General features: G+C 48.3%; 3 protein-coding genes across 3 annotated transcripts; 2 read left to right on the top strand and 1 right to left on the bottom strand.

Annotated features, from left to right (window-relative positions):
* Window positions 1-737: 737 nt before the first annotated feature.
* On the top strand, window positions 738-5,273 carry C922_05006 (hypothetical protein; the record flags this gene model as incomplete). The annotated part of the gene is made up of 1 exon (XM_008820579.1): window positions 738-5,273. One exon carries the CDS (start codon window positions 738-740, stop codon window positions 5,271-5,273), a length of 4,536 nt encoding a protein of 1,511 aa, XP_008818801.1.
* A 907-nt stretch (window positions 5,274-6,180) lies between these two features.
* C922_05005 (hypothetical protein) lies at window positions 6,181-13,059 on the bottom strand (the record flags this gene model as incomplete). The annotated part of the gene is made up of 2 exons (XM_008820578.1): window positions 6,181-6,366; window positions 6,553-13,059. 2 exons carry the CDS (start codon window positions 13,057-13,059, stop codon window positions 6,181-6,183), a joined length of 6,693 nt encoding a protein of 2,230 aa, XP_008818800.1.
* A 3,187-nt stretch (window positions 13,060-16,246) lies between these two features.
* Window positions 16,247-18,277, top strand: C922_05004 (hypothetical protein; the record flags this gene model as incomplete). Its single annotated transcript, XM_008820577.1, has 1 exon — window positions 16,247-18,277. One exon carries the CDS (start codon window positions 16,247-16,249, stop codon window positions 18,275-18,277), a length of 2,031 nt encoding a protein of 676 aa, XP_008818799.1.
* Window positions 18,278-19,523: the final 1,246 nt, after the last annotated feature.

Raw genomic sequence — 19,523 nt, 5'->3', positions numbered from 1 at the left:
TTGCACTTGTTCCGATGTGAAACCCCAGTTGCTGTCCGCGCGGGGTTGTCCACTATAACGCCCCTCTAGGTGTAAACTGCGGGGGGGGAAAAAAAAACCGAAGTCAAAGTAGAAGTCAACGTTAGCACCAACGCTAACATGCACGCTGCCATAAGATGACTGCACTGCTGTGACTCCACTGCAGCGATTGCACAGAAACGGTAAAACGAAACAAACACGATGCCCTGGCAGCAAATGTGAAGCCATTTTCTTTTTCTTTTTTTTGCTTCTTCTTAATTGTATTTGTTCTCATTAGCCCGTCGCATTGCATTTGTTTCTTCGCACTGTCCGCGTCTCATTTGTCGCGTTGCATTTGTTTCTTCGCATTGTCTGGGTCTCACTTGTCAATTCCCGCCGCGTACGCTGCATCCGTCGCAGCGAGTGAGGAAATAACACACACGCGTGCATGCTGCGCCGGGTTGTTCTACTTCCCCTCGCGCAAACGGAGCAGTCTACCACTTGACACATTTACGGTACGACTGTCCCATCCATTTTGTTTTTTTTGTCCACCCCGATTAGTTGCTTCACAACGCCGTTGTATAGGTAGGCATTAAGGGTGCATCCTTTTCAGGGAGAAGTAATTTTGTGAGCTCGCTAAGGGTGGCACGCTGAGAGGAGATTCCCCTCAAAAGGGGCTTCTTCCCCGCAAGAGGGGCTTCCTCCTCCAAAAAAAGCTTCTTCTCCCTACTGGCAACATAATGAGCAATATGGAGAGACTAAAGCAACGGTTGGAGGAGTCGCTACAGAAACACAAAAATAGGTTATTAAAGACGCGTCATAAAAAGGCGAAGTGGTCTATGGAAGAGAAGGGGACAAAGAGTACCAACTACACAGGGGAAGAACCAAACAAAATAGAAAAGGCAAAGAATGAGACGGCAGACTCAGGAAGAGTAAAGACAGCAGCAACGGGAAGAGAGAAACATCCCAACATATATGATCGGAATAATTTGAAAAGCAGATTGATCGAAAGGTTAGGGAATGCAAAGGTTCCTCAGGTGAAAGGGAAAAAGGAAAGAAACACAGTGGTTAGTGGTCCTTTGAAGGACAAACTGCACTGTAAAGCGAACTCATCAAGGAGTGTAATACGAGAGGGTAGGGGCACTTCCTTCCGTGACGGGAAAACAAACAGGGATGGAGTAGCAAAGGGGGTGATTCCCCATCAGAGTGAACCTAACCATGCAGTGGAGGATGACACGATGGAGGAACATCATCAGGAGGGACATGTCTTGGAGGAGCGCGCATTGGAGGACGGAAACTTCGATGGAGTCTCCAAAGAGATCAGAGATAACCTAAATGACCTGTTCAGACATTTTATCAATTGCAAGATTAAAAACCTGTATGTTATTCATGGGGATGGGGGGAAGGTTCCTAGGGGGGAGTTCGCAGAAGAGGGCAGGGGTGTCATGATGATTCCAGGGGTAGGAGAAAGCAAGGAGGTACAGAAGGGTTTCATTGGACAGGTGGCTGCTGAGAAGAAGCAACTGGGTGTCGCGTCCCCTGACGTCGATGAGGTAGGATGTGAAAACGATGCGAAAGGGGAAGAAGAAGGACTATACAGCCATCTATGCCATGTTAGAGGTGGGCAGAGCAATTTCAACGGTGAGGGGGTTGCTAATGGAGTCAGTCAAAGAAGAGACACACGGAAGGAAACACAAATGATAGGAGCAAGCATCCGGAGGGGGGGAAAAAATGCAAGCATGATAGCAGACGGGAGAGTAGTCGGATCGAGCGAATTCCTGGGAACAGACATCGGAAGCGAAAGCTACAAGAGAACTTTTGTCAAACTAATGCAAATAAAGAAAAAAATAAAAAAAAAAATAGAAAAATTCGAAGATGGAGAAAACAGATTGTTTGGCACCGACAAGAGGACCATGTGCACTTCCGATGCGTCAAATGAGGAGAGGAACCTATCACTTAGGGACATCTCGACATTCACAGATGGTAACGTCTCATCTGCGAAGGGGATTAACCATTGGGGGGTCGTACAGGTGGACTCCTCTGTGGCTTCCGCTGCCAGCACCAACCAAGAAGTTTCTTCAACAGGGGAGAGCATCGAGCTCTTCACGACACAGAAAAATATTTTCGTCTGCAATTACTACACGAAGAAGTCGAGGAGGAGTAAAGATAGTCGCAGGGAAAGGAAGGAGGGGGAGGTGCACTTGGTGAGTGATGCTGCCAATTTTTTGGGCAGTGCCTTTTCCCTTGCCAGCCACTCCACTGCGATGTGTGAGGTGGGGAAGGGGCAGTTGAACGAGTGTCAACCAGCGGAGTGTTACTCGGCAGAGTATGAGGGCAATTGCAACCCGCACAAACAGTACGCAAGCTCCACCTACGGGCGCGATTATAGGAGGAAACCAACGAGGAAGGGCAGCACGCAAGTAGAGAGAGTAACGCAGGGAAGAGGCAGCCATGTGAACAGGATCCCGGATCAAAGGGAAAGACGGCAAGAGAAGAGAAGAGATTACCCCGGAAAGACAAAGTATGAACTTAGTTCGTGTCCATCGAGTTCACTTTCCTACCAGGGGAATTTTTTATCTCCCTCCAGAAGGAACGCATTCAAATGTTTGAGGGGTGAGGTTAGGAGAGGTCTGAGCACCCACATGGGAAGACAATCGAATGACGAATGGAGTCGCACAGGGGAGAGATATGCCAAGTGGAACACCCGCGACAGGGGTAGGGAACCTCATTACGCAAGTGAAAACAGACCCCTCGGTCCGGAACAAAGTGCCACCTGTGAGCAGGAGGGAGCCAAATGTGAAATGAGAAGTGTAATGCAGTGTGAGATGAACATGTGCAATAAGCGTTCTGTTGAGAAGGAGGGGGTGAATCGATTCCCTATTTGGTGTTGGCCTAGTGAGAAAGAAGGGCCTTACAAAGGCGGAGGCGTGCAACCACCGCCACCGGTTCAGTGGAACAGATGCAGCAGCAAGTTTAGCCCTTCGCTTAGCGGTGAGAGTGTCGGCCATTGCTTCGTTGAGCTTAACGGTCAGTATAGCCGCCCCGGTGATGGTCCCCGTGAAAGAGCACCCCTGAGCGGGAACAGAACGAACACCCATGCAACCCACCTTCAGTTAACTCGAAGTGCTCACCACTCCTGTGACGAACAAGCCAAATGCTACATATGCTCATTCCCCATCCGTAACAGTGAGGAGGAATTCATTTTAAAAAGAAAAAAAAAGGACTACCACGTGGGGAGGTTGCATAAAGAGGACACATACAGACAGAAGGAATGCACATCGATAGACTGTTTGAACGAAGCCGATTTGTTGTATCGTCGTAACAGATGTGAAGTGAGTCATCTGGCCCAAGGGGGATATAGCCATGGAGAGATGATCCAACGAGACATACATACTCATAAGAGAAGCACAAATAGTGAGAGGGGTATACTCCGCTCCAGACAGACAATCCATGGAGATTCAGGAAAATTATCCTATATGGCTGATCAGGAAGGGGAGCCACAAAAAATGGAGACTCCCGAAAGGTACATAGAGATTAGACACATGGGAGTGGATGTCCATCCGAGTGAAGATAAGGGACCTGGGAATGGTACTAATTGGAGATACCCCTCAGGGGAGGAAGACGAGAAGGAACAGGAGAAGAAAGGTCAGCAACATGAGCCCCCGTTCGTCAACGATTCGAGTGATCTCACATATGGAGGCAAGTGGAAAGGGGAAGAAAGTCATAAAAGGGAGGAAGCTATTTGGGATGGGGAGGGCTTCTCATTACAGACAAGTATCCACCAGGGAGGCGTGCAAAGAAACATTCCCACCTGTGCAGTGAAGAGAAACGATGGATTGGACAACACAGGGAGCAAAAGTCAGTGGAGAAACAGCCCACTGAGGGTTGCCCTACATGAAGGGAGCTGTGCCAGGAAGGAGCCTACCCCTCCAGTGGTAGCCCCTCGTGATGTGGACCACTTCAGCGAGCCATACAACACGTGGGTGTATAAAGAAAGGGTTTCTGCGTCTGCCGAACGAGAGGGGGTCAGCATAGAAAGTGGCATAGTCAATGAAAGCACGCGAGGGAGGAAACCCAAAACACGCTTCTGGAACATCAGCGAGGGGGACACGTTCAATTTTCCCGTGGAAGGGAGCTCAGGAAAAGTTCTTCAATTGGGGGGGCTTCTCGAAGAGGGGCCCGCAGAAAGGCACCAAGGATTTGGCACAGAAGGAGGGATAAATAGAAGGCGCGCCCCGTCGAACGGCGCCATTCTGAAGAAAGTCCTAAGAATGAAGATCGAGGCCATGAGAGGGGAAAAGGGAAACATGGGAGGACAACCACAGCCAGGGAAAGTGACACCACCAATGGGCCTCGCCCAGGGTGAACCTAATGCACATAACATACCAGATGGAGAGAGAAAACTATTTAGAGGACAGGGGCAGGGAGGGATACCAACACATAGAGAGGCGAAACAGACAGACAGTGGGAATGGTGAAGGATGGGTGCGCGACAAATTGTTTGGACAGATGGGGGGAGCAAATGTGGGGGGACCCAGTCGCAGCAGGGGAACGTTCACTAGGGGTACTCTGAATGGAGCTAGCATGAATGGAGATATTCTAAATAGAATTCCGCTCAATAATGATCCTCCCAGTAGACTTCCCCCAAGGAGTCGCGTGGAGAAAGACGCCCCTCGTGAAATTGCTGCCCCTGTCGGCAGTCCCAAAATAGGGGCGTGTTCCCTTCGAAGCACATCAACCCTGGAGAGGATTCCTTCGTCGAGGCACACTCACAGAAGGTACTCCCTGAGGAGCGCACTCACTAGGAAGGCACCAATCACAGTGAAACAAGTGGGCACAGAAGGCCCAAGACACGATGACAATAACAACAGGGACGATGATGACAAGGACGATGATGACAAGGACGATGGCGGCAACGACGATGACAACATGGAGGTTCAACGTTTTAACGAGTCCTACTACTGCAACTTGAACCGCATCAAGAGTGACGACGTGTACCCGAATTCAGAGGAACCAATTAGCACATCCGAGAAGAGGAGTTTAATGAAGGCCTACCTTCAGGACGTGAGGAAGAAGAAGAGGAAGGAGGAAACGAGAAAGGTGTTCAATTATAATCTCAAGTATAACATTGAGTTCTTTAAGTTCGCTCAGCTTATATGTCAGGACAACCGCTTCTGCAGCAATTACTTGGGACACATAGGCACCAACGTGGCTGCCAATGGGGACGACATCGACCGAATCGCCTTCTCTATCGTGAGGCTGTTTAATGGGCGATGAAAGGAGAGGCCGCGATTTTCATTTGTGTTCACCTGTTTGCGGCATAACCCCTTTGTTTGTTACGTTTGTTTGGCACGATCGCCATTTGTATGTTGCTTTGCTTGGAGATGAGTCCCTTTTTAAGGAGACTGACCAGGCAGAAAAAAACTGTTTTCACTGCCCGATAGGCGAGTTCAAGTTTTGATACCGAAATGTTGATCGAATCGGCAGTGGTATTCTGCACAAGGAATGGGAAAGAGGTACACTTCGGTGTGGTGGGGGATAGAAAGTACGCGGAGGTAGCCGCTACACAGTGTAAGGTAAAAGTGCGGGGATATATGATTCCCCTGCGACACGGTTGTATTATCTGTTCGTTGAAGATTGACCACGACCGTCTTCACCCCATCGAATCACAACTTCCATGACCCCATGGAATCACCGCGTTCATGTCGAATCGCATATACCGCCCTCGCCTATACGTATGCACACTCCTAGGGTCACCGGGAAAGTCGGACCAAAGCGACTGAACAGGTTGAATAGCAGCCATAGGAAAACGAATTCTTCCCGCAAAATGGATCTAACACGAAAGGCACAAACAGCCAAAGTTAACAACGATACAGTAGTTAGTAGCACACAGGCACCCCTGTTGATCTCCGGGGGTACTTTCAATTCGGGGCAGAATATTTCGTAGCGGGAGAAAGAAAAAAAAATGCAAAAATATGACGAAGTAATATTTCCATTACAAAATGGGAAACCTGAAAATCGTCACGTGACTTCCAAAAGTAGGCGTCATGATGAGGAAGAAGAAAAAGAAAAAAAAAAAAAGAAAAAGAAAATGCAATTCTTGCCCCACAAGTTGGTGCGGCTTGGCCCATTCGAACAGTGCGTGCCCAGAGGAAAATGCTGCCCCCCTCTCGTTGCTGCCAAGTTATAACTCCTCGTCCCACTGCATTATGGGCTGTGGCTTCGGAATAATGGTGAAGGGTTTATGTGGAGGGGGGAACAGTTTGTTCAGGGCAACAAAGCGATCAGAGTGGCAGCAGCGGACGGGCAACATGGGCTCGAAGTACCCCATTTCGCTCCAAATCCTCATCTCGTCAAGGAAGAAGGGTCCCTGCAGGAAGTGAGTGTGTAGAACGGAGACCATTGAGAATGGGTTGAAGAAGACACAGACGTCTTCATAGGTGAGCTATAACTACGTGCAGGATCGACCTTAAGCATCGCACAACATGTGATCCTGCGGTGGATGCCGCTCAACTCGAGCTAACACACCCACGGGTGGGGTATATCCTCTCAGTACCTGCACTACCCCCTTGGGGTCCACATACTGCCAGCACTTATCTCTCAAGGCATCTGGACGTTTGCCTTCTTCCATCTCGAAAAGGTTGTACGTTGAGTTGTTCTTTTCACCTGAACTCGTCACACTTTTACTGGTGCTGCTCGTTTTGTATATGCTGGGAATTTTGCACACAATTTGCGCTGGTTGCGAGGGAGGGAGAACATGTGGCGGATGCGATACGTTGGGGTGCGTCATCGGGTGGTGGTCTTTGCTCTGGTTTCCCCCGTTGGCCATATAGTTCAGGTTCATTTCTCCACTTCCCATTGGCCTCTGCTCATTCAAGGCGCCGCCCACTGCTCCAACTGCGGCTCCACTTCCTCGTATAAGATTCATTGGCTTGGAGTGACCACTTCCATTTTCACCCTTATTCGCCTCATTTAGTATGCCATGTGCTCCGCTCAGCATCCTCAAGTAGCCATTCGCCCCGTCAGCACAGTCACCACCTCTGCCGACTTCCTTCGTCTGGTCGTTCCCTTTCGGGGTGCAGATATCTTCTTTCGAATTGACCATAACCCCTCTAGGGTTCATTTTGGCGCTGTTCACAAAAGAGTTGTAATCGCTAAAGTGAATATAGTTCTTTTGGGGAGGGTACTGTTGATGTTGCTTATTTGCATGTGTGTCCTGCTTCATTGTCTCGGTCATGGGGCTGATTATCATGTCGAGTTCTGCTTTTACCCGATCGAAATGGTTTACCGACTTCCATTCGTGTTTCGCCTGGCTGTGGAAATTGGTTTGGCCCGCTTGGGCATTTTGGTAATAGTAATTTAGGTGGTCTGGCGAGGGGGTGGGAATCTGCTGGTGCTGCCCTTGGTGCGAGTGATGCTCCTCCTTGGGACTGACGTGCATCATGCTCTTTATCCTGTGAGTTATGTCCTGCTCTTGCACGGCGTACTTACCCCCCTGCGCACCTTGGTTGGCTTCACGCAGCAGGGAGTTGGCGTCCATGTGGTCGTCCCTACCTTGGGCAGCGGCGCGAAGGCTGCTGAGTAGGCCACTCTGCATTCCGCTCTGCATTCCGCTTTGTACACCACTCTGCAGCTCGATTTGCTTTTTCCGTCTCAAAAGTTCGAGCAGGCTATACCTGCCTGACATGTCCTTGGCGCTATCGCGGTCTTGCGCGCCGTCCTCCTTCCCCTGCTTGCTCATCAGTGACTTGTTGATCCTGCTTAGGAGGGGGGACGGGCACGTGCCGTCGCTGTTGTGATCATCCTGACTGTTCTGATTATTGTGATCGTTGTGGCCACCGATGGCGCGCCCATCGCGGGGGAACACTTCCACACTTTGGGCGTCTCTACAGTACATGCTTCCCCCGCTGCTGATGGCCTCATACCCGCGTCCCCTTCCCACTGGGCTATTCTTCTTGTCCTCCTGCTCTTCGGCATAGGTCATCTCAAGTGAAGCAGCTGCTCCGGAGTCATTGTTCCCTCCACTTCGCTTCAGGAAAAATTTCGCCTGCTCATCCTTATCCCTTGCAACTGCATTTAGAGCATAATTTCTCTGGTACTCCGAAAGACTCATTTTGTTCTGGTTCAGATTCTGTTCATCGTAGTGCCCATTGTTGCGTCCGCCTTGTTCTCTCAACTTTTGCATGAGCAACTTTCGTTGCAGTTCCATGGGGGGTGCGATGTCCCTCATGTTTTTCGAGTAACCCTCGGGGTAGCCTCCCGCGTAATCGCTGCTAAAACCACTAATGTATTCCCGTGCGTTAGTGAGGGGCGTAGTGGACGGATGGACTTCCCCCCTGCCAACGACCATGCTGAGGTGCTGATAGGAACCCCTGAGAGAGGGAGAAGAAGACACGGGCTCCTCCCCATTCGCTGTGACATATCTGTGCACAATTTTTTCGATGTTACAGATGAAGTGCACAATGGCCTGCTTGTCTGAGTGATCCTGCATGATCTTCTCCTTCTTCTGTTCGTACAGGTTGTCATGCTGCTTGAGAATAACGGTAAACTGCTGTATCACACTTTCGTATTTTTTTCTGTTTTTCTGAAATGTCTCTTTGACCAAATCGTTGGCATAATCTAGGAGGATCTTCATTTCTTTCACTTTGGCGATTATCTTTTTATCCTTCTCCATCAGTTCCGTGGCGTTGCCTCCTCCAGTTGCAATAGAGTCATACACCTGGATTTTGTGGACGATCCAGTATAATTTTAACTGGATCAGCTGTACATTAAGAGAGTGGTAACACTTTAGCAATTCACAGAGATCCAAGTTCGAAAGGTGTGACTTTATATTAGCTGGAATGGAGTCTTCCCTCCCAAGGGGTATCATCATCCTGTTGGTACTGGGGGCACTTGCTCCGACGGGATTGCTGCTATCATTTCGTTGCTCTTCCTTCTGCTTCATCCTCATGATCATCGCTGTTAGCAAATCTTTGTTTTGAATTTCTTTTCCACGCTGGGCGTAGACACTACTACTGTTGCTGTTGATATTTGCATAGTTGCCATTATTCCCTTCGTCCCTTCGGATGTGCTCATTCGATGGGGTCATTCGCATGTCGATGTGTTCCCTTTTGAAGCCCATCTGTTGTTTGTAATCATTTTGAATTCCCTCCATGTGGTTGCTTCGTGGAACTGACACGGAGAAGTCAGCATTCTGTGCAGTGGTAACAGTATGCCCAATTGAGGCATTAAACATGGTGTCATTACTACCACTACTACCGATGTGTTCATTCTTTGGGACAATGTTAACGGTTGCGTGAGGTAACACCCTCTTGAATAATCTCAGCAAATCTTCATTTGATTTTTTAGTCTCGGGGGGAGCACGAAGAGTATCCCTAGTTTGTTCATTCGCATCAATACTGGGACTCACTTGCTTGGACGACGCATCGTTAATAGCTCCTTCGCTGCTTTCCCGCTCGGGGTATGCAGAGGAGTAAGACGCTTTTCCTTCATGGCTTGACACGTAAAGATGGCTGTCTTGGTTCGCACTGCCTTTAGTGACATCATTGTAACTCTGCGGTTGTAATGAGGTCGGATACATTCCTGCATTTAGGATGTTCCCATTTGGTGATGATCCGTCTACTCCTTCGGGATGGTGAGTGCTTTCCTGAATGCTCTGCTTCAGTCCCGACAGCTGATTAAAGAGGGAGGAGTTACTACTCTGCATGGGTACTCCGTTTGGTAGGGGGTTAAAATGTGGTTGATACAATGAAGAAGACGCTGCGCTATTTTTATTGGCGCCACTTTTCGGGAGGCCATACATGTCACTATGAAGCGTGTTGTTGTTCCTCTGAGGATGGGTATCACTTCCTTCCTTGTCTGGACCTACCATGGGGTGAGCATTACTGTTACGTGACGCGTCATGTGTGTCAACAAAATTGTATGGGCTCGTCCCCGCTGCGGCCATTGGTGCAACACACACGGCGGTTTCATTGCGCTCATTCGTGTAGACTTCGTTCGCATAACGCTCCTTCGTGTCGTGATCGTTCATGCCGCGATCGTTGGGGGGAGTGAGCTTCTCTGGCACGTGAGCCTTGGGCTGCATTATTCTGGCCAGGAAGCTCGTGATGGTGTTGCCGCTTCGGGTTTTCGTTCTGGCGGCTTCGGGGGAGGGCGCCATCGCCTGCGTGGTCGTCATAGAAGTTGCCGTGGCAGTCGCCGCCGCAGTCCCCACTGTCTGCCTGGCCACCTTGTCCTCCCCAGCCGACGGGAAGTCGCCAACGACGCCATTCTCATTGCCTCCGTCGGAGGCCTCGCTTTTATTTTTTTTATTTATCTTTTCCTTCTTTTTTTTCTTATCCTGGTCTGGGTCCTTCTCATCCTTCGGGATAATCTCCCCCGCCTGTTTCTTCTCTCCGTCATCTTTCTCCATTTGGAACTGCGCGACATCCATTGATCCCCCTTTCTTGGTGTGCGTTTTCGGCTCGTTCCAGTCTCCAGGGGGGCCACCCTTAAGCGCGAAACTGTTTGGGAGCAATCCATTTGGGGGGAATACATTTGCAGGGAATACATTGGAGGGAAATCCCCCCGGAGGAATACCCACCTCAATGTTATTTCTGCTCATGTAGTAGTGTAGGCTCGTCGTATCCTGGACGTCCTGACTTGGGTGGTGATTGCCCCAACTGTTGGCCGTGACCTGTTTTGGGGTGCCGCTACCTTTGTCTGCATCGCCCTGGAACTTCATGTCGTTTTCCTTTTCCTTCTCCTTCTCCTCTTCTTTTTCCTTTTTCTTCTTCTTCTGTTTCTTTTTATCATCTGCTGCTCGAGCGTCTGCGCCACTGGTGCTATCTGCGGAGGGAATGCCCCGTGCAGAGTAGTCCTCCTGGTGTCCTTCTACCATGCCAACAACGAGGTTTTCTTTCCTGAGAATGTCACCATCGCTACCATTCAGGGCGCACACATCTACAGACTTCTTTTCCATGTGGGGGGAGACTCCCTGGTCGTGCTTCTCCTCGGGGGGCTTCGCTAGGCTAACGTTGCCGAGGCTCCCCATACTGCCAATTTTATTGAGGCTGTTGACACCAGTAACCCCCGCAGCGCCCGTGGGGGGGACCACCAAACTTACTCCTGCTGCCCCTGCCGCTCCTGCCGTGCCGGAGACGTTTTTATTTCTCCAGTCTACATCCCAGTCGTAAGCATTACCTCCCTTCTCTGCCTTCTTCTTCCTTCCGAGCGCTGCGACTGCCGCGTTCGCCGCTTGCGAACCGCTAGGGGCAGGAACAGGAGGAGCCACCACGGCCTTGCCAATTTTACCCCTGTCCTTCTCGCCTGGTTCGCCCCCCCCGTTGGTTTTCTGAAACGTGGCTTCGTCCAGCGCGTCAGAGGCGTTCCCGCTGCTGAGGGTGTTAATACTGGTTGGAGCGCCTCCGGGAGAGCTAACTAGTCCGTTCAGCACACCATTCCCCATGCCGCTCCCCACCGAGCCATCCACATTCATATACTTAATCTTGTAGACGCTGCGCTTGTTATCCTTCAGGTTGGCCTGCGGCTTGGGCGGCTCGGAGAGCATCCCAGGGGGGGCCTTCTTCCATTGGACGTCATAAAGCTCGTTAAAATTGTAACTGTTGACAAGCTTTCCCTCGTATGTGTAAATCTTAAAGGTATTCTCCACCTTCATCCTGGGGTAGGTGGAGGCCGTCATGAAGAGAGTACCATCTGCAGACCAATCACACAACACAGTGCATGGCTCTCTGTATTGTTTTATTAGGATCACCGTGTCGTCTTTCTCTTTAAAGTAAAAATTGATGTCCCCTGCTAAGTTTCCGAACCCTCCAAGAGCAATCATATTCCCAAAGGGGCACCACTTAATTGTGTTTTTGTACTGCGACGAGATTTTCATTTTAACGTTCAAATTGTGGTCATACAAAAAAATGGCATTATCTGATTTGCCTTCGATTAGGAGGAAGTCATCACTCGTTTGGTTCCATTTGACATCCTGTGCCACGTCTTCGTTGATCTTTCTCATGCCCATATGTATGGCGCTCAGGGAGAAGTAGTAGCAGTTGCTTACATAGCCATAGGACTTGTTCGTCGTGTCGTTGGTATACACCATCAGGATAACATGCTTCCCGCTGAGTGACCACATGCAGTAGAGATTGTCCAGATTATCGAAACTTTTTCTGATGAGAAGATCCAGAGAGACGTTCCTTTCCGGATTACCGCTTTCCCATTCCTTTCGTTTCGGGGTGGTAACACCGACGGCTGAACCGAGTGATATCCCAGCGCCGTTATGATGACCCCCCATTGTGGGAGAAGTCTTCTCTTTCCCAAAATGGATGCCATCCACATCACTCAGTGAAGAGGACAATCCCTGCATCTTATACACATAAACATCTCCCAAGAAGTTATTCTTCGTGTGAACAATGAAGAACCTTGCGTTGTCTTCTCCAACATAGGGGGACACATACATAGCTATGACATTCGGATGATGCCACGTGAAAAGATAATTTTTTGGGATGTCTATATTTACCAGATTGTGCAACACCTCTGGGTTCGTTTGGATCAACTGGAGGGTATCATAAACATAAAGGTTGGATTTCTTCTCGAGAAAAAAGTATCTGTCCTCAGTGGTGAAGTGGATAATGGGCCAGTTGCTGCAAATCTTTTTCCGAATCTTAAACGAGCACAGGACTCTGGTATGCTGCACACTAAATAGAAGTAGGTTTCCTATGGAAACAAAGTTTTTCTCCTCAAAGGGGAAAAAGAAAACGACAAATTTATTGCCTGGTGACCACTGCACATGTTTTATTAACTTTATATTGTCGTCGGTGAAGAGTTCCTTGTACCTGTTTGGGCAGGTAATTTTATTCACTCTTATGTTGTCTCTGTCGGCATAGTTTGATATCAGAAGTAATCCCTCCACGGAGTGCAGTATGAGGAAGGAGTTCCCATCGCACGACCAGAGGGCGTCGTGTATACACCCGTCGTACTCGAAGGTGATTTTTCCTGTATACTCATTGTTCTCGTTTCGCTCGAAGGTGTAGAGCTTGATGCCGCTCTTGGACCTTATCAGGAGCTCGTTCATCTTGCTATATCAGTGCGTCTTCTGCGTAGGTTTGGGGGTGGCCTTCAGAGTAGCCTTTTTAAGATGTCACTTGCGCGGTCCCTTGCGCGGTCCCTTGCGCTGCCTCTTGCTTGGCTAATCACGCGATTGCACCGAACTGTGATACTCCGGGGAGACCGCCCTGTAGCCAACAATCAGGTGCACAGAGACGCACAGGTGCTGCTCACTATATGCGTACACGTCCCTAATGGTAAAGCGAAGGAACGGCCAAAATTGACCTGTGAACAGCTACCCCGGTGTGGGATTCTCCCCTATCATTCCTTTATGTTTTCTTCTTCACCCCCTCGCAAAATTCGCCGGCTGGCTTCAGAGGGGGTCTAAACAACTCGTACGTTTCAGCCTGGGAAAGCGCGGGCGGCCAAAAGGGGGCCGATAAAATTCTGTGGGATCTGAGATGATGTTTCCTTTGTGTTGTTAATCTTGTCGAATGGTGAATATACTTGTGAGGCCAAGGGTCCGCACTACATAGTGCAGAATGTGAAGTGTAGAAAAGGACGTGCCACTCGACAAGTTGTCGCCTGACAAGTTGCCGCCACCGCATCAGTAAACTTAAAGGTCAGTTGGGTGGGCTGTTGGTGGTGAACAAATCATATTTTGACATTTTTGTTGTTCACGTCTATTTTCGCGGTGCAACTCCTGCTGCACAAAGCGGTTGTCATTCCTGTGAAGCACAGGAATAATCATACAAGATGGATGTGCTGGTTGACAGGGTGGAGGAGGCTCCGCATATTCGGACGCGCTCAGCATACATGAGTACAGACGTGCGCCCTTATAAACGTCCGTGCGTGAAAGCATGCGTGCTTCAGCGGCGCCTGCTCTCGCTCAGCCCTGTCATTGCACTGCGCGCGACTTTTGCCTCCCATCACGTGTCACCCCGCCATTTGGTTGCTACGTGGGATGCTTCGCCTGACGCTGTGTGAGGTCATACGCGTTGTAAGCAGTGCATACGTATGCATATCCATCCGCTCACGCGACTGCCATGGCTTTTCTTCTACGCGTCACACGCTCGTGTACATGCATATGTACAGAACCTGCAGGGCAAACGAAAGCATTAACTACGAAACAAAGCGAACTTCACAAGAAGAAAGAAATCAAATTCCATCAAAAAGAATTTCGAGTTCATCAGGGAAAACATATATATACTACCCATACGTAAGTAAAACGCAGGAATTATATGCATACCAAAAGGAAAAAAAAAAAGGGAGGAAAAAAGAAAAAATTTATGACCTGACAAGTTGACAAAAAAAAATATGACTCGTTCAAAAAAAAAAAAAAAAAAAAAAAAAAAAAAAGCGGCTTCTCGTGAGAGTATCGCTCTGTCACGGGGCCCCCAAGGTGGCAGTATGGCAGGAGAAAAATGTGTTACATTGTCGGACGTGACGCAGATATTTTTATATTGTACGTGACCCCAACACAGGTGTTATTATTATTTTTTTCTTTTACTTCCCCAGCAGTTTTGCTTTGATATACTTTCTACACGAAGCAGGTAATCCGCCAACCACTCCTGCGTCGCCCTTGTAGAACTGCGCCGGGAGAATCCCCATGGGTGGCGGAACGGAAAAAATATGCTTTCCCATATGATCCATATATTTCAGAATCCACGTACATTTTGTGGTTTCCCCGCGGGCGGCTATTCAATGGATCTAGCTCAGGAAAAGGATGAGAGCGACGACCACTCGGAAACAGCCGTTTGGGTCTCTGCCAAGAAGATACATGTGCAACACTTCGGTTTGACCATTCTCAGATAAGCGCTGTTCTCTACACTACTGGTGGTGTGGAGGAAAGGGGAGTGGAGAATTATGCCTCTCTGCTGCTACACAGGGGGGATTCACCAACATATGGGCCCTCAGAATTGTATGTATTATCGCGTGAATGTATGTGACACCAGTTAAGGAGTGCTATAATGGGTGATCCATTTTTACCACGGAGGAGTGTCCAAAGGAAATGACAAGATACAAAGAAGCCCAATGTCGCTACCTTCCATGGAAGAGGCGGAAATCATAAGAAGGTACAGTCCTCAGGAGACAGAGGAACAAGGATGATTACGGATAAAGAGTGCTATTCTTTTCTTTTCTCTTTTATGGTGTTCAGACAGTTGTGAGTAAAGGTAACTACGCATATTCTCTTCTGCCAATTCGGATCGCTATGCATCTTACCGTGGAGTTAAGTGTGACAGATGGGCTGCCCCCTCCTGAAGGAAGAGCAGATTGCTACATCCTCATCATCTGCACAGTTTCTCGCATGAAAATCAGGACGTATACTCAAGAGGGGAAGCAGTGGTGTGTTGTTATGTTAGAAGTTGCCTTCTTCGATACCCCGCCGTGGTGCAACATATTATGAAAAGGTTTGGGGGTCAGCATAGTCCTTCCCATAGCGGAACCACGGACTCGTTTCAGTGTTACAGCATTAGGAGGGGGAGAGCCAATCAGCCCATCAGGTCAGTTCATCTTCTCCTTTCATGTTTCGCATCCCAGGGAGATTATTTTCCTGGGAGGGGTTCAACCCCGTTGGTCCTTTTACTCAATGTCGTGAGCACAGGGAGGTTTTTTCCCATCCGATGAGCGGGTACGTATCTGGGCGCGGGAAAAAGAGGAGGGGGGGCTCCCCGATTTGTAAAAGAAATAGAAAACCGAAGGTGCTCCATTTTGTTGTACGGGTGAATCAGTTTTGTGCTACCGCTTCCCCGCTCTGCTTCAACGTTCTGTCCGACATGTTTGTTTTATTCCCCGCTGCGGAGAAAGCAAGGCCTCCGCAGTGGTGACGCCCCCCCACATGGAAGGGATCCCCCTGAGTTCATCTGCTAAAAAAAAAAAAGAGTCCATAATAAAATTGCGTATGCACGAGATTAACACGTTGTGCTGGAAATTTTGCTCGGACCATTGTGTGCTGCCTTGCGAGAAGAAGTGGACCCTCCCTGTCAAGTGCAGAGCGAATCGTGACAGTCTGTTTCGTTGCGACGTCGCTAGGGTGCTTGAAGGGCAGAAGGGGGGGTGCCAACTATGGCAACACGACAAAGTGGCGGAAAAAAGAAAAAAAAAAAAGAAAAAATAATCTATATACGTACTTAGATACCTGCATACGTACACATTTGCGTACATTGCACATCCTTTTTCCTTCATTAGCACCCCCTTCTTCCTCGAGCGCCGAAATGCGGCTGGCACAGCGCCTGGGCAGATGCCTGTGGGGGAGCGGCCCCATGGGTGGCGCAGTCAGCAGAGCAGTAGGCAGCATAGTCCACAACACAGTGCGAAGTGGCAACGGCCAAAACTGCAAGAACTACCACAACCGCCAAAATCGATGCTACCGCCTGACCTGCAGGGGGTTGCACTCCGCGAAGATGCAGGAAGATGCTGAGAGCCAAATCGCTGAGAAACTGAGAAACATGCAGGGAGAAAGCGTGAGCCATGCAATCAAGAAAAGCGTTAAGAATGGGTTCATTAGCAAACGCATGTTTAATGTGTACAATGATCTCGTGAAGAGGCACTGCAGGGGATTCACATTCTCAGATGTGGTGCTGACTCTGCAGGCGTATGCTCTCAGCAAGGAGAGAAACTTTGAGGTTTACTCCATTTTGTCGTACCGGGCGTTGCGCCTTCTCAGGGAGGAGGCAGAGGCGTCGAGGAAGAAAAGAGAAAACGGTGGTGAAAGAAACAGTGAACGAGGCGGTGAAGAGTACGATGAAAACGGCGGAGGAGGGATCTCCTATGACCCAGAAAGACACAAGAACATTTACAGGTACATCCTGGCCAGCAACCAACTGAACTACTCAGACTTGGAACTGATGCAGCTTTTCGTGGAGGAAATCAAAAGGCACTTCCACCATTACGACATGAAGCGCATTTGCAAAATCCTACATGCATTGTCTAAACTGAAGATAAATGATGTGGATTTGCTCGATGCAGCATGCCATCACATTTTGCAGAACTTCGACATGGTTAAGTGTAACCATATCAATCATCTCATTTCAGCCTACACACCAGAGAAGAGTGGTGGCAATCATGATGAACTGCTCCTCAGGTTGGTTAAATACATCTGCGCAAATGTCAAGTCGATGGACTCCATTTCGGTGTACAACACGCTGGTGCAGATTGGGCCCATCCTGCGGAGGCTGTCGCGGAGTTGGTATGGACAAACAAAGGAGGAAATGACTGCAGAGGGGGGGAGATCCAATGCAATCCGCAAAGAAGCTCCTCAGAGTGGGGAGGACGAGGAACAGAAGGAGTATTGCCATCTCGTAGAAGACACCCGTGGAGAGGAACCCCAAACAGACACCAACGGTAACAGCAGCGGTCCTAGCAATAGACAGGGCAACATTGTACACCGACTAGTGCCGCTTCTTTTCTCCAGGGTCAACACCTGCATTGCCTTCCTCTCATTGAAGCAACTCATAAAACTGCTGTGCGCTTACAGAGAGCTGAACTACTTTAACTACAACTTCGTGTACAAGCGGCTGTTACTGTTTCTTCTGTCCAAGCTAAGGACTCAACATAAGGCCCTCGCAGGAGAGTACATATCGATACTTGAGTTTTTCACCTCCCTTCCGTATGTGGATAGCAACATGGAAGAAATTATGGGCATCATCACGGGGAACATTCCTAAGGTGCTCTCCTACAATTATGAGCACTTGTGCCGTCTGCTTCACTGTTGCAAACAACTACAGATTTGTGACGATGCGATTCTCTCGAGGGTGGACTATCTCGTTATTAGAAACAAGCGTAACTTCGAACGGGTTAGCACCGTCGAGGAGTTGGATATATTTCTTAACGTGTACAACCAGGGGTCGGGCGAATGGGATGAAATACTCTCCCTCCTAAGCGCCCTCGTCGAAGTGAAAGCGCGGGAGGACCATGCAGAGCGCATGTCAAATGGAAAGACAGATGGTGAAGGCGGTTTAATTAGCGGAGGCAACCTGGCGGAACGGGCCCCACTCGACACAGGTAACCCAGCGGAAAACGTTGTGATCACCTACAAGTACAGCAAGAAGCACAAATGCTTTCACGAGTACGGGAGACAGATTTCTGTGGAAAGAGACTCCTCTGTGGATGTTGGTTCTTCCGTGGAGGGTGCCTCCACCGGAGAAGGAGAAACCCCCCCTCTGTATGAGTCCCAGGACGATGAGGGCGAGGTCAGTTTTGCGTCCCCCTTCCCTTGCGAAGGCAGGGGGGTCACCGAGGGATAGCCATTTAATATTAAGAGGCTATGCAGTTGTACCGCAGAGACGATTTTATACAATGGAAGAGAGTATTTCTAACTTGGTTGTTCTTTTCTTTTTTTTTTTTTTTGTTTCCTTCTTGTTTAAGTAAGTCACCCTCCATGTTCGCAGCGAATTTTTCATAGAGTTGAGGAGACTATTTGTAGAAGTGGCAGCAGGGGATACACATGCAATTCTTCTTTATGAACTGGCCGCCAAGTTAGGCTTCTCTGTGCCCGGGAAGAAAGAACTTAATATAAATTTAATATATTGTGTATCTTGTGAGCTTATCAAATTCTATAAAAAATATAAGTTCTGTGGTTCTTCTTTTCTTTCAAAGGAATATTTGTACATGGGAGGAAAATAGCAATGATTCTGGTGTTATCGAGGAATTTATCAGCTGGGTGGCCTACGGTGAATTAAGAGAATGGCCTCTGGGGACATTGCGTGCTAGGTTATAAAGGTGCAATGCAATGGAAAATTTTAGTTTGTATCATATCACATGAAGCAAGATAGATAAGGAAGGCTCGTTGCATAGGTTTTTTTTTTTTAGATAACATCTACTGGATGGTTGAAGGAAGTTAAAATGAAGAGGGTAGTGCCAACATACTTGTAATATTTCATATATCGCAATAACAATATTGGCCACAAGGACATAAATTCAGTGGAATTTTCAGGCACTTTGAGGCGGAAAAAAAGAAATTAATATTTCACCCGTTTCATCTTCTTCAATTTCTCTTAAAGGCGGCAGTTATCCCACAGGAAAAAAAGAAAAAAATAAAGCAGGAATTATAACGTGGCATATTTTATTCACTTCACTCTACGAAACCCTTACAGGAAGTTTCTCAATTAGAGAGAATATGAAAGGAAGCAGAACCACATGAAAAAATAAATGCTTCTTTATTCCTATTTCAAGAGTGCTCATTTATGTGGTCTTGAAATAATAGTGTATATGTGTACATTGGAAGCATTATTTTTTAGTGGTCTTCATTGATTGTTTATATAAAAGTATTCTTATATGAAAAATTTGAAAGGGTGGCGCAAAGTTATGTAGCAATTTAACCATGACAGAACGACCATGGGGAAGTCATGACAATGATTATCTTAATAAGGAAAAGGAGAAGGAGGCAAGAGAAATATATCATAGATCACATAACGTGTGTAATTTAATATAGAGTAATTTTTTTCATATGTAAAAGTCACCCTCTATCAAATTCGGGTTTTAGGGGGCATA

The sequence above is a fragment of the Plasmodium inui genome (assembly GCF_000524495.1).
Source record: "Plasmodium inui San Antonio 1 unplaced genomic scaffold supercont1.34, whole genome shotgun sequence".
Lineage (NCBI taxonomy): Eukaryota > Apicomplexa > Aconoidasida > Haemosporida > Plasmodiidae > Plasmodium > Plasmodium inui.
The sequence above is the reverse complement of the archived record's forward strand: the minus strand, read 5'-3'. Positions and strand labels throughout refer to the sequence as shown.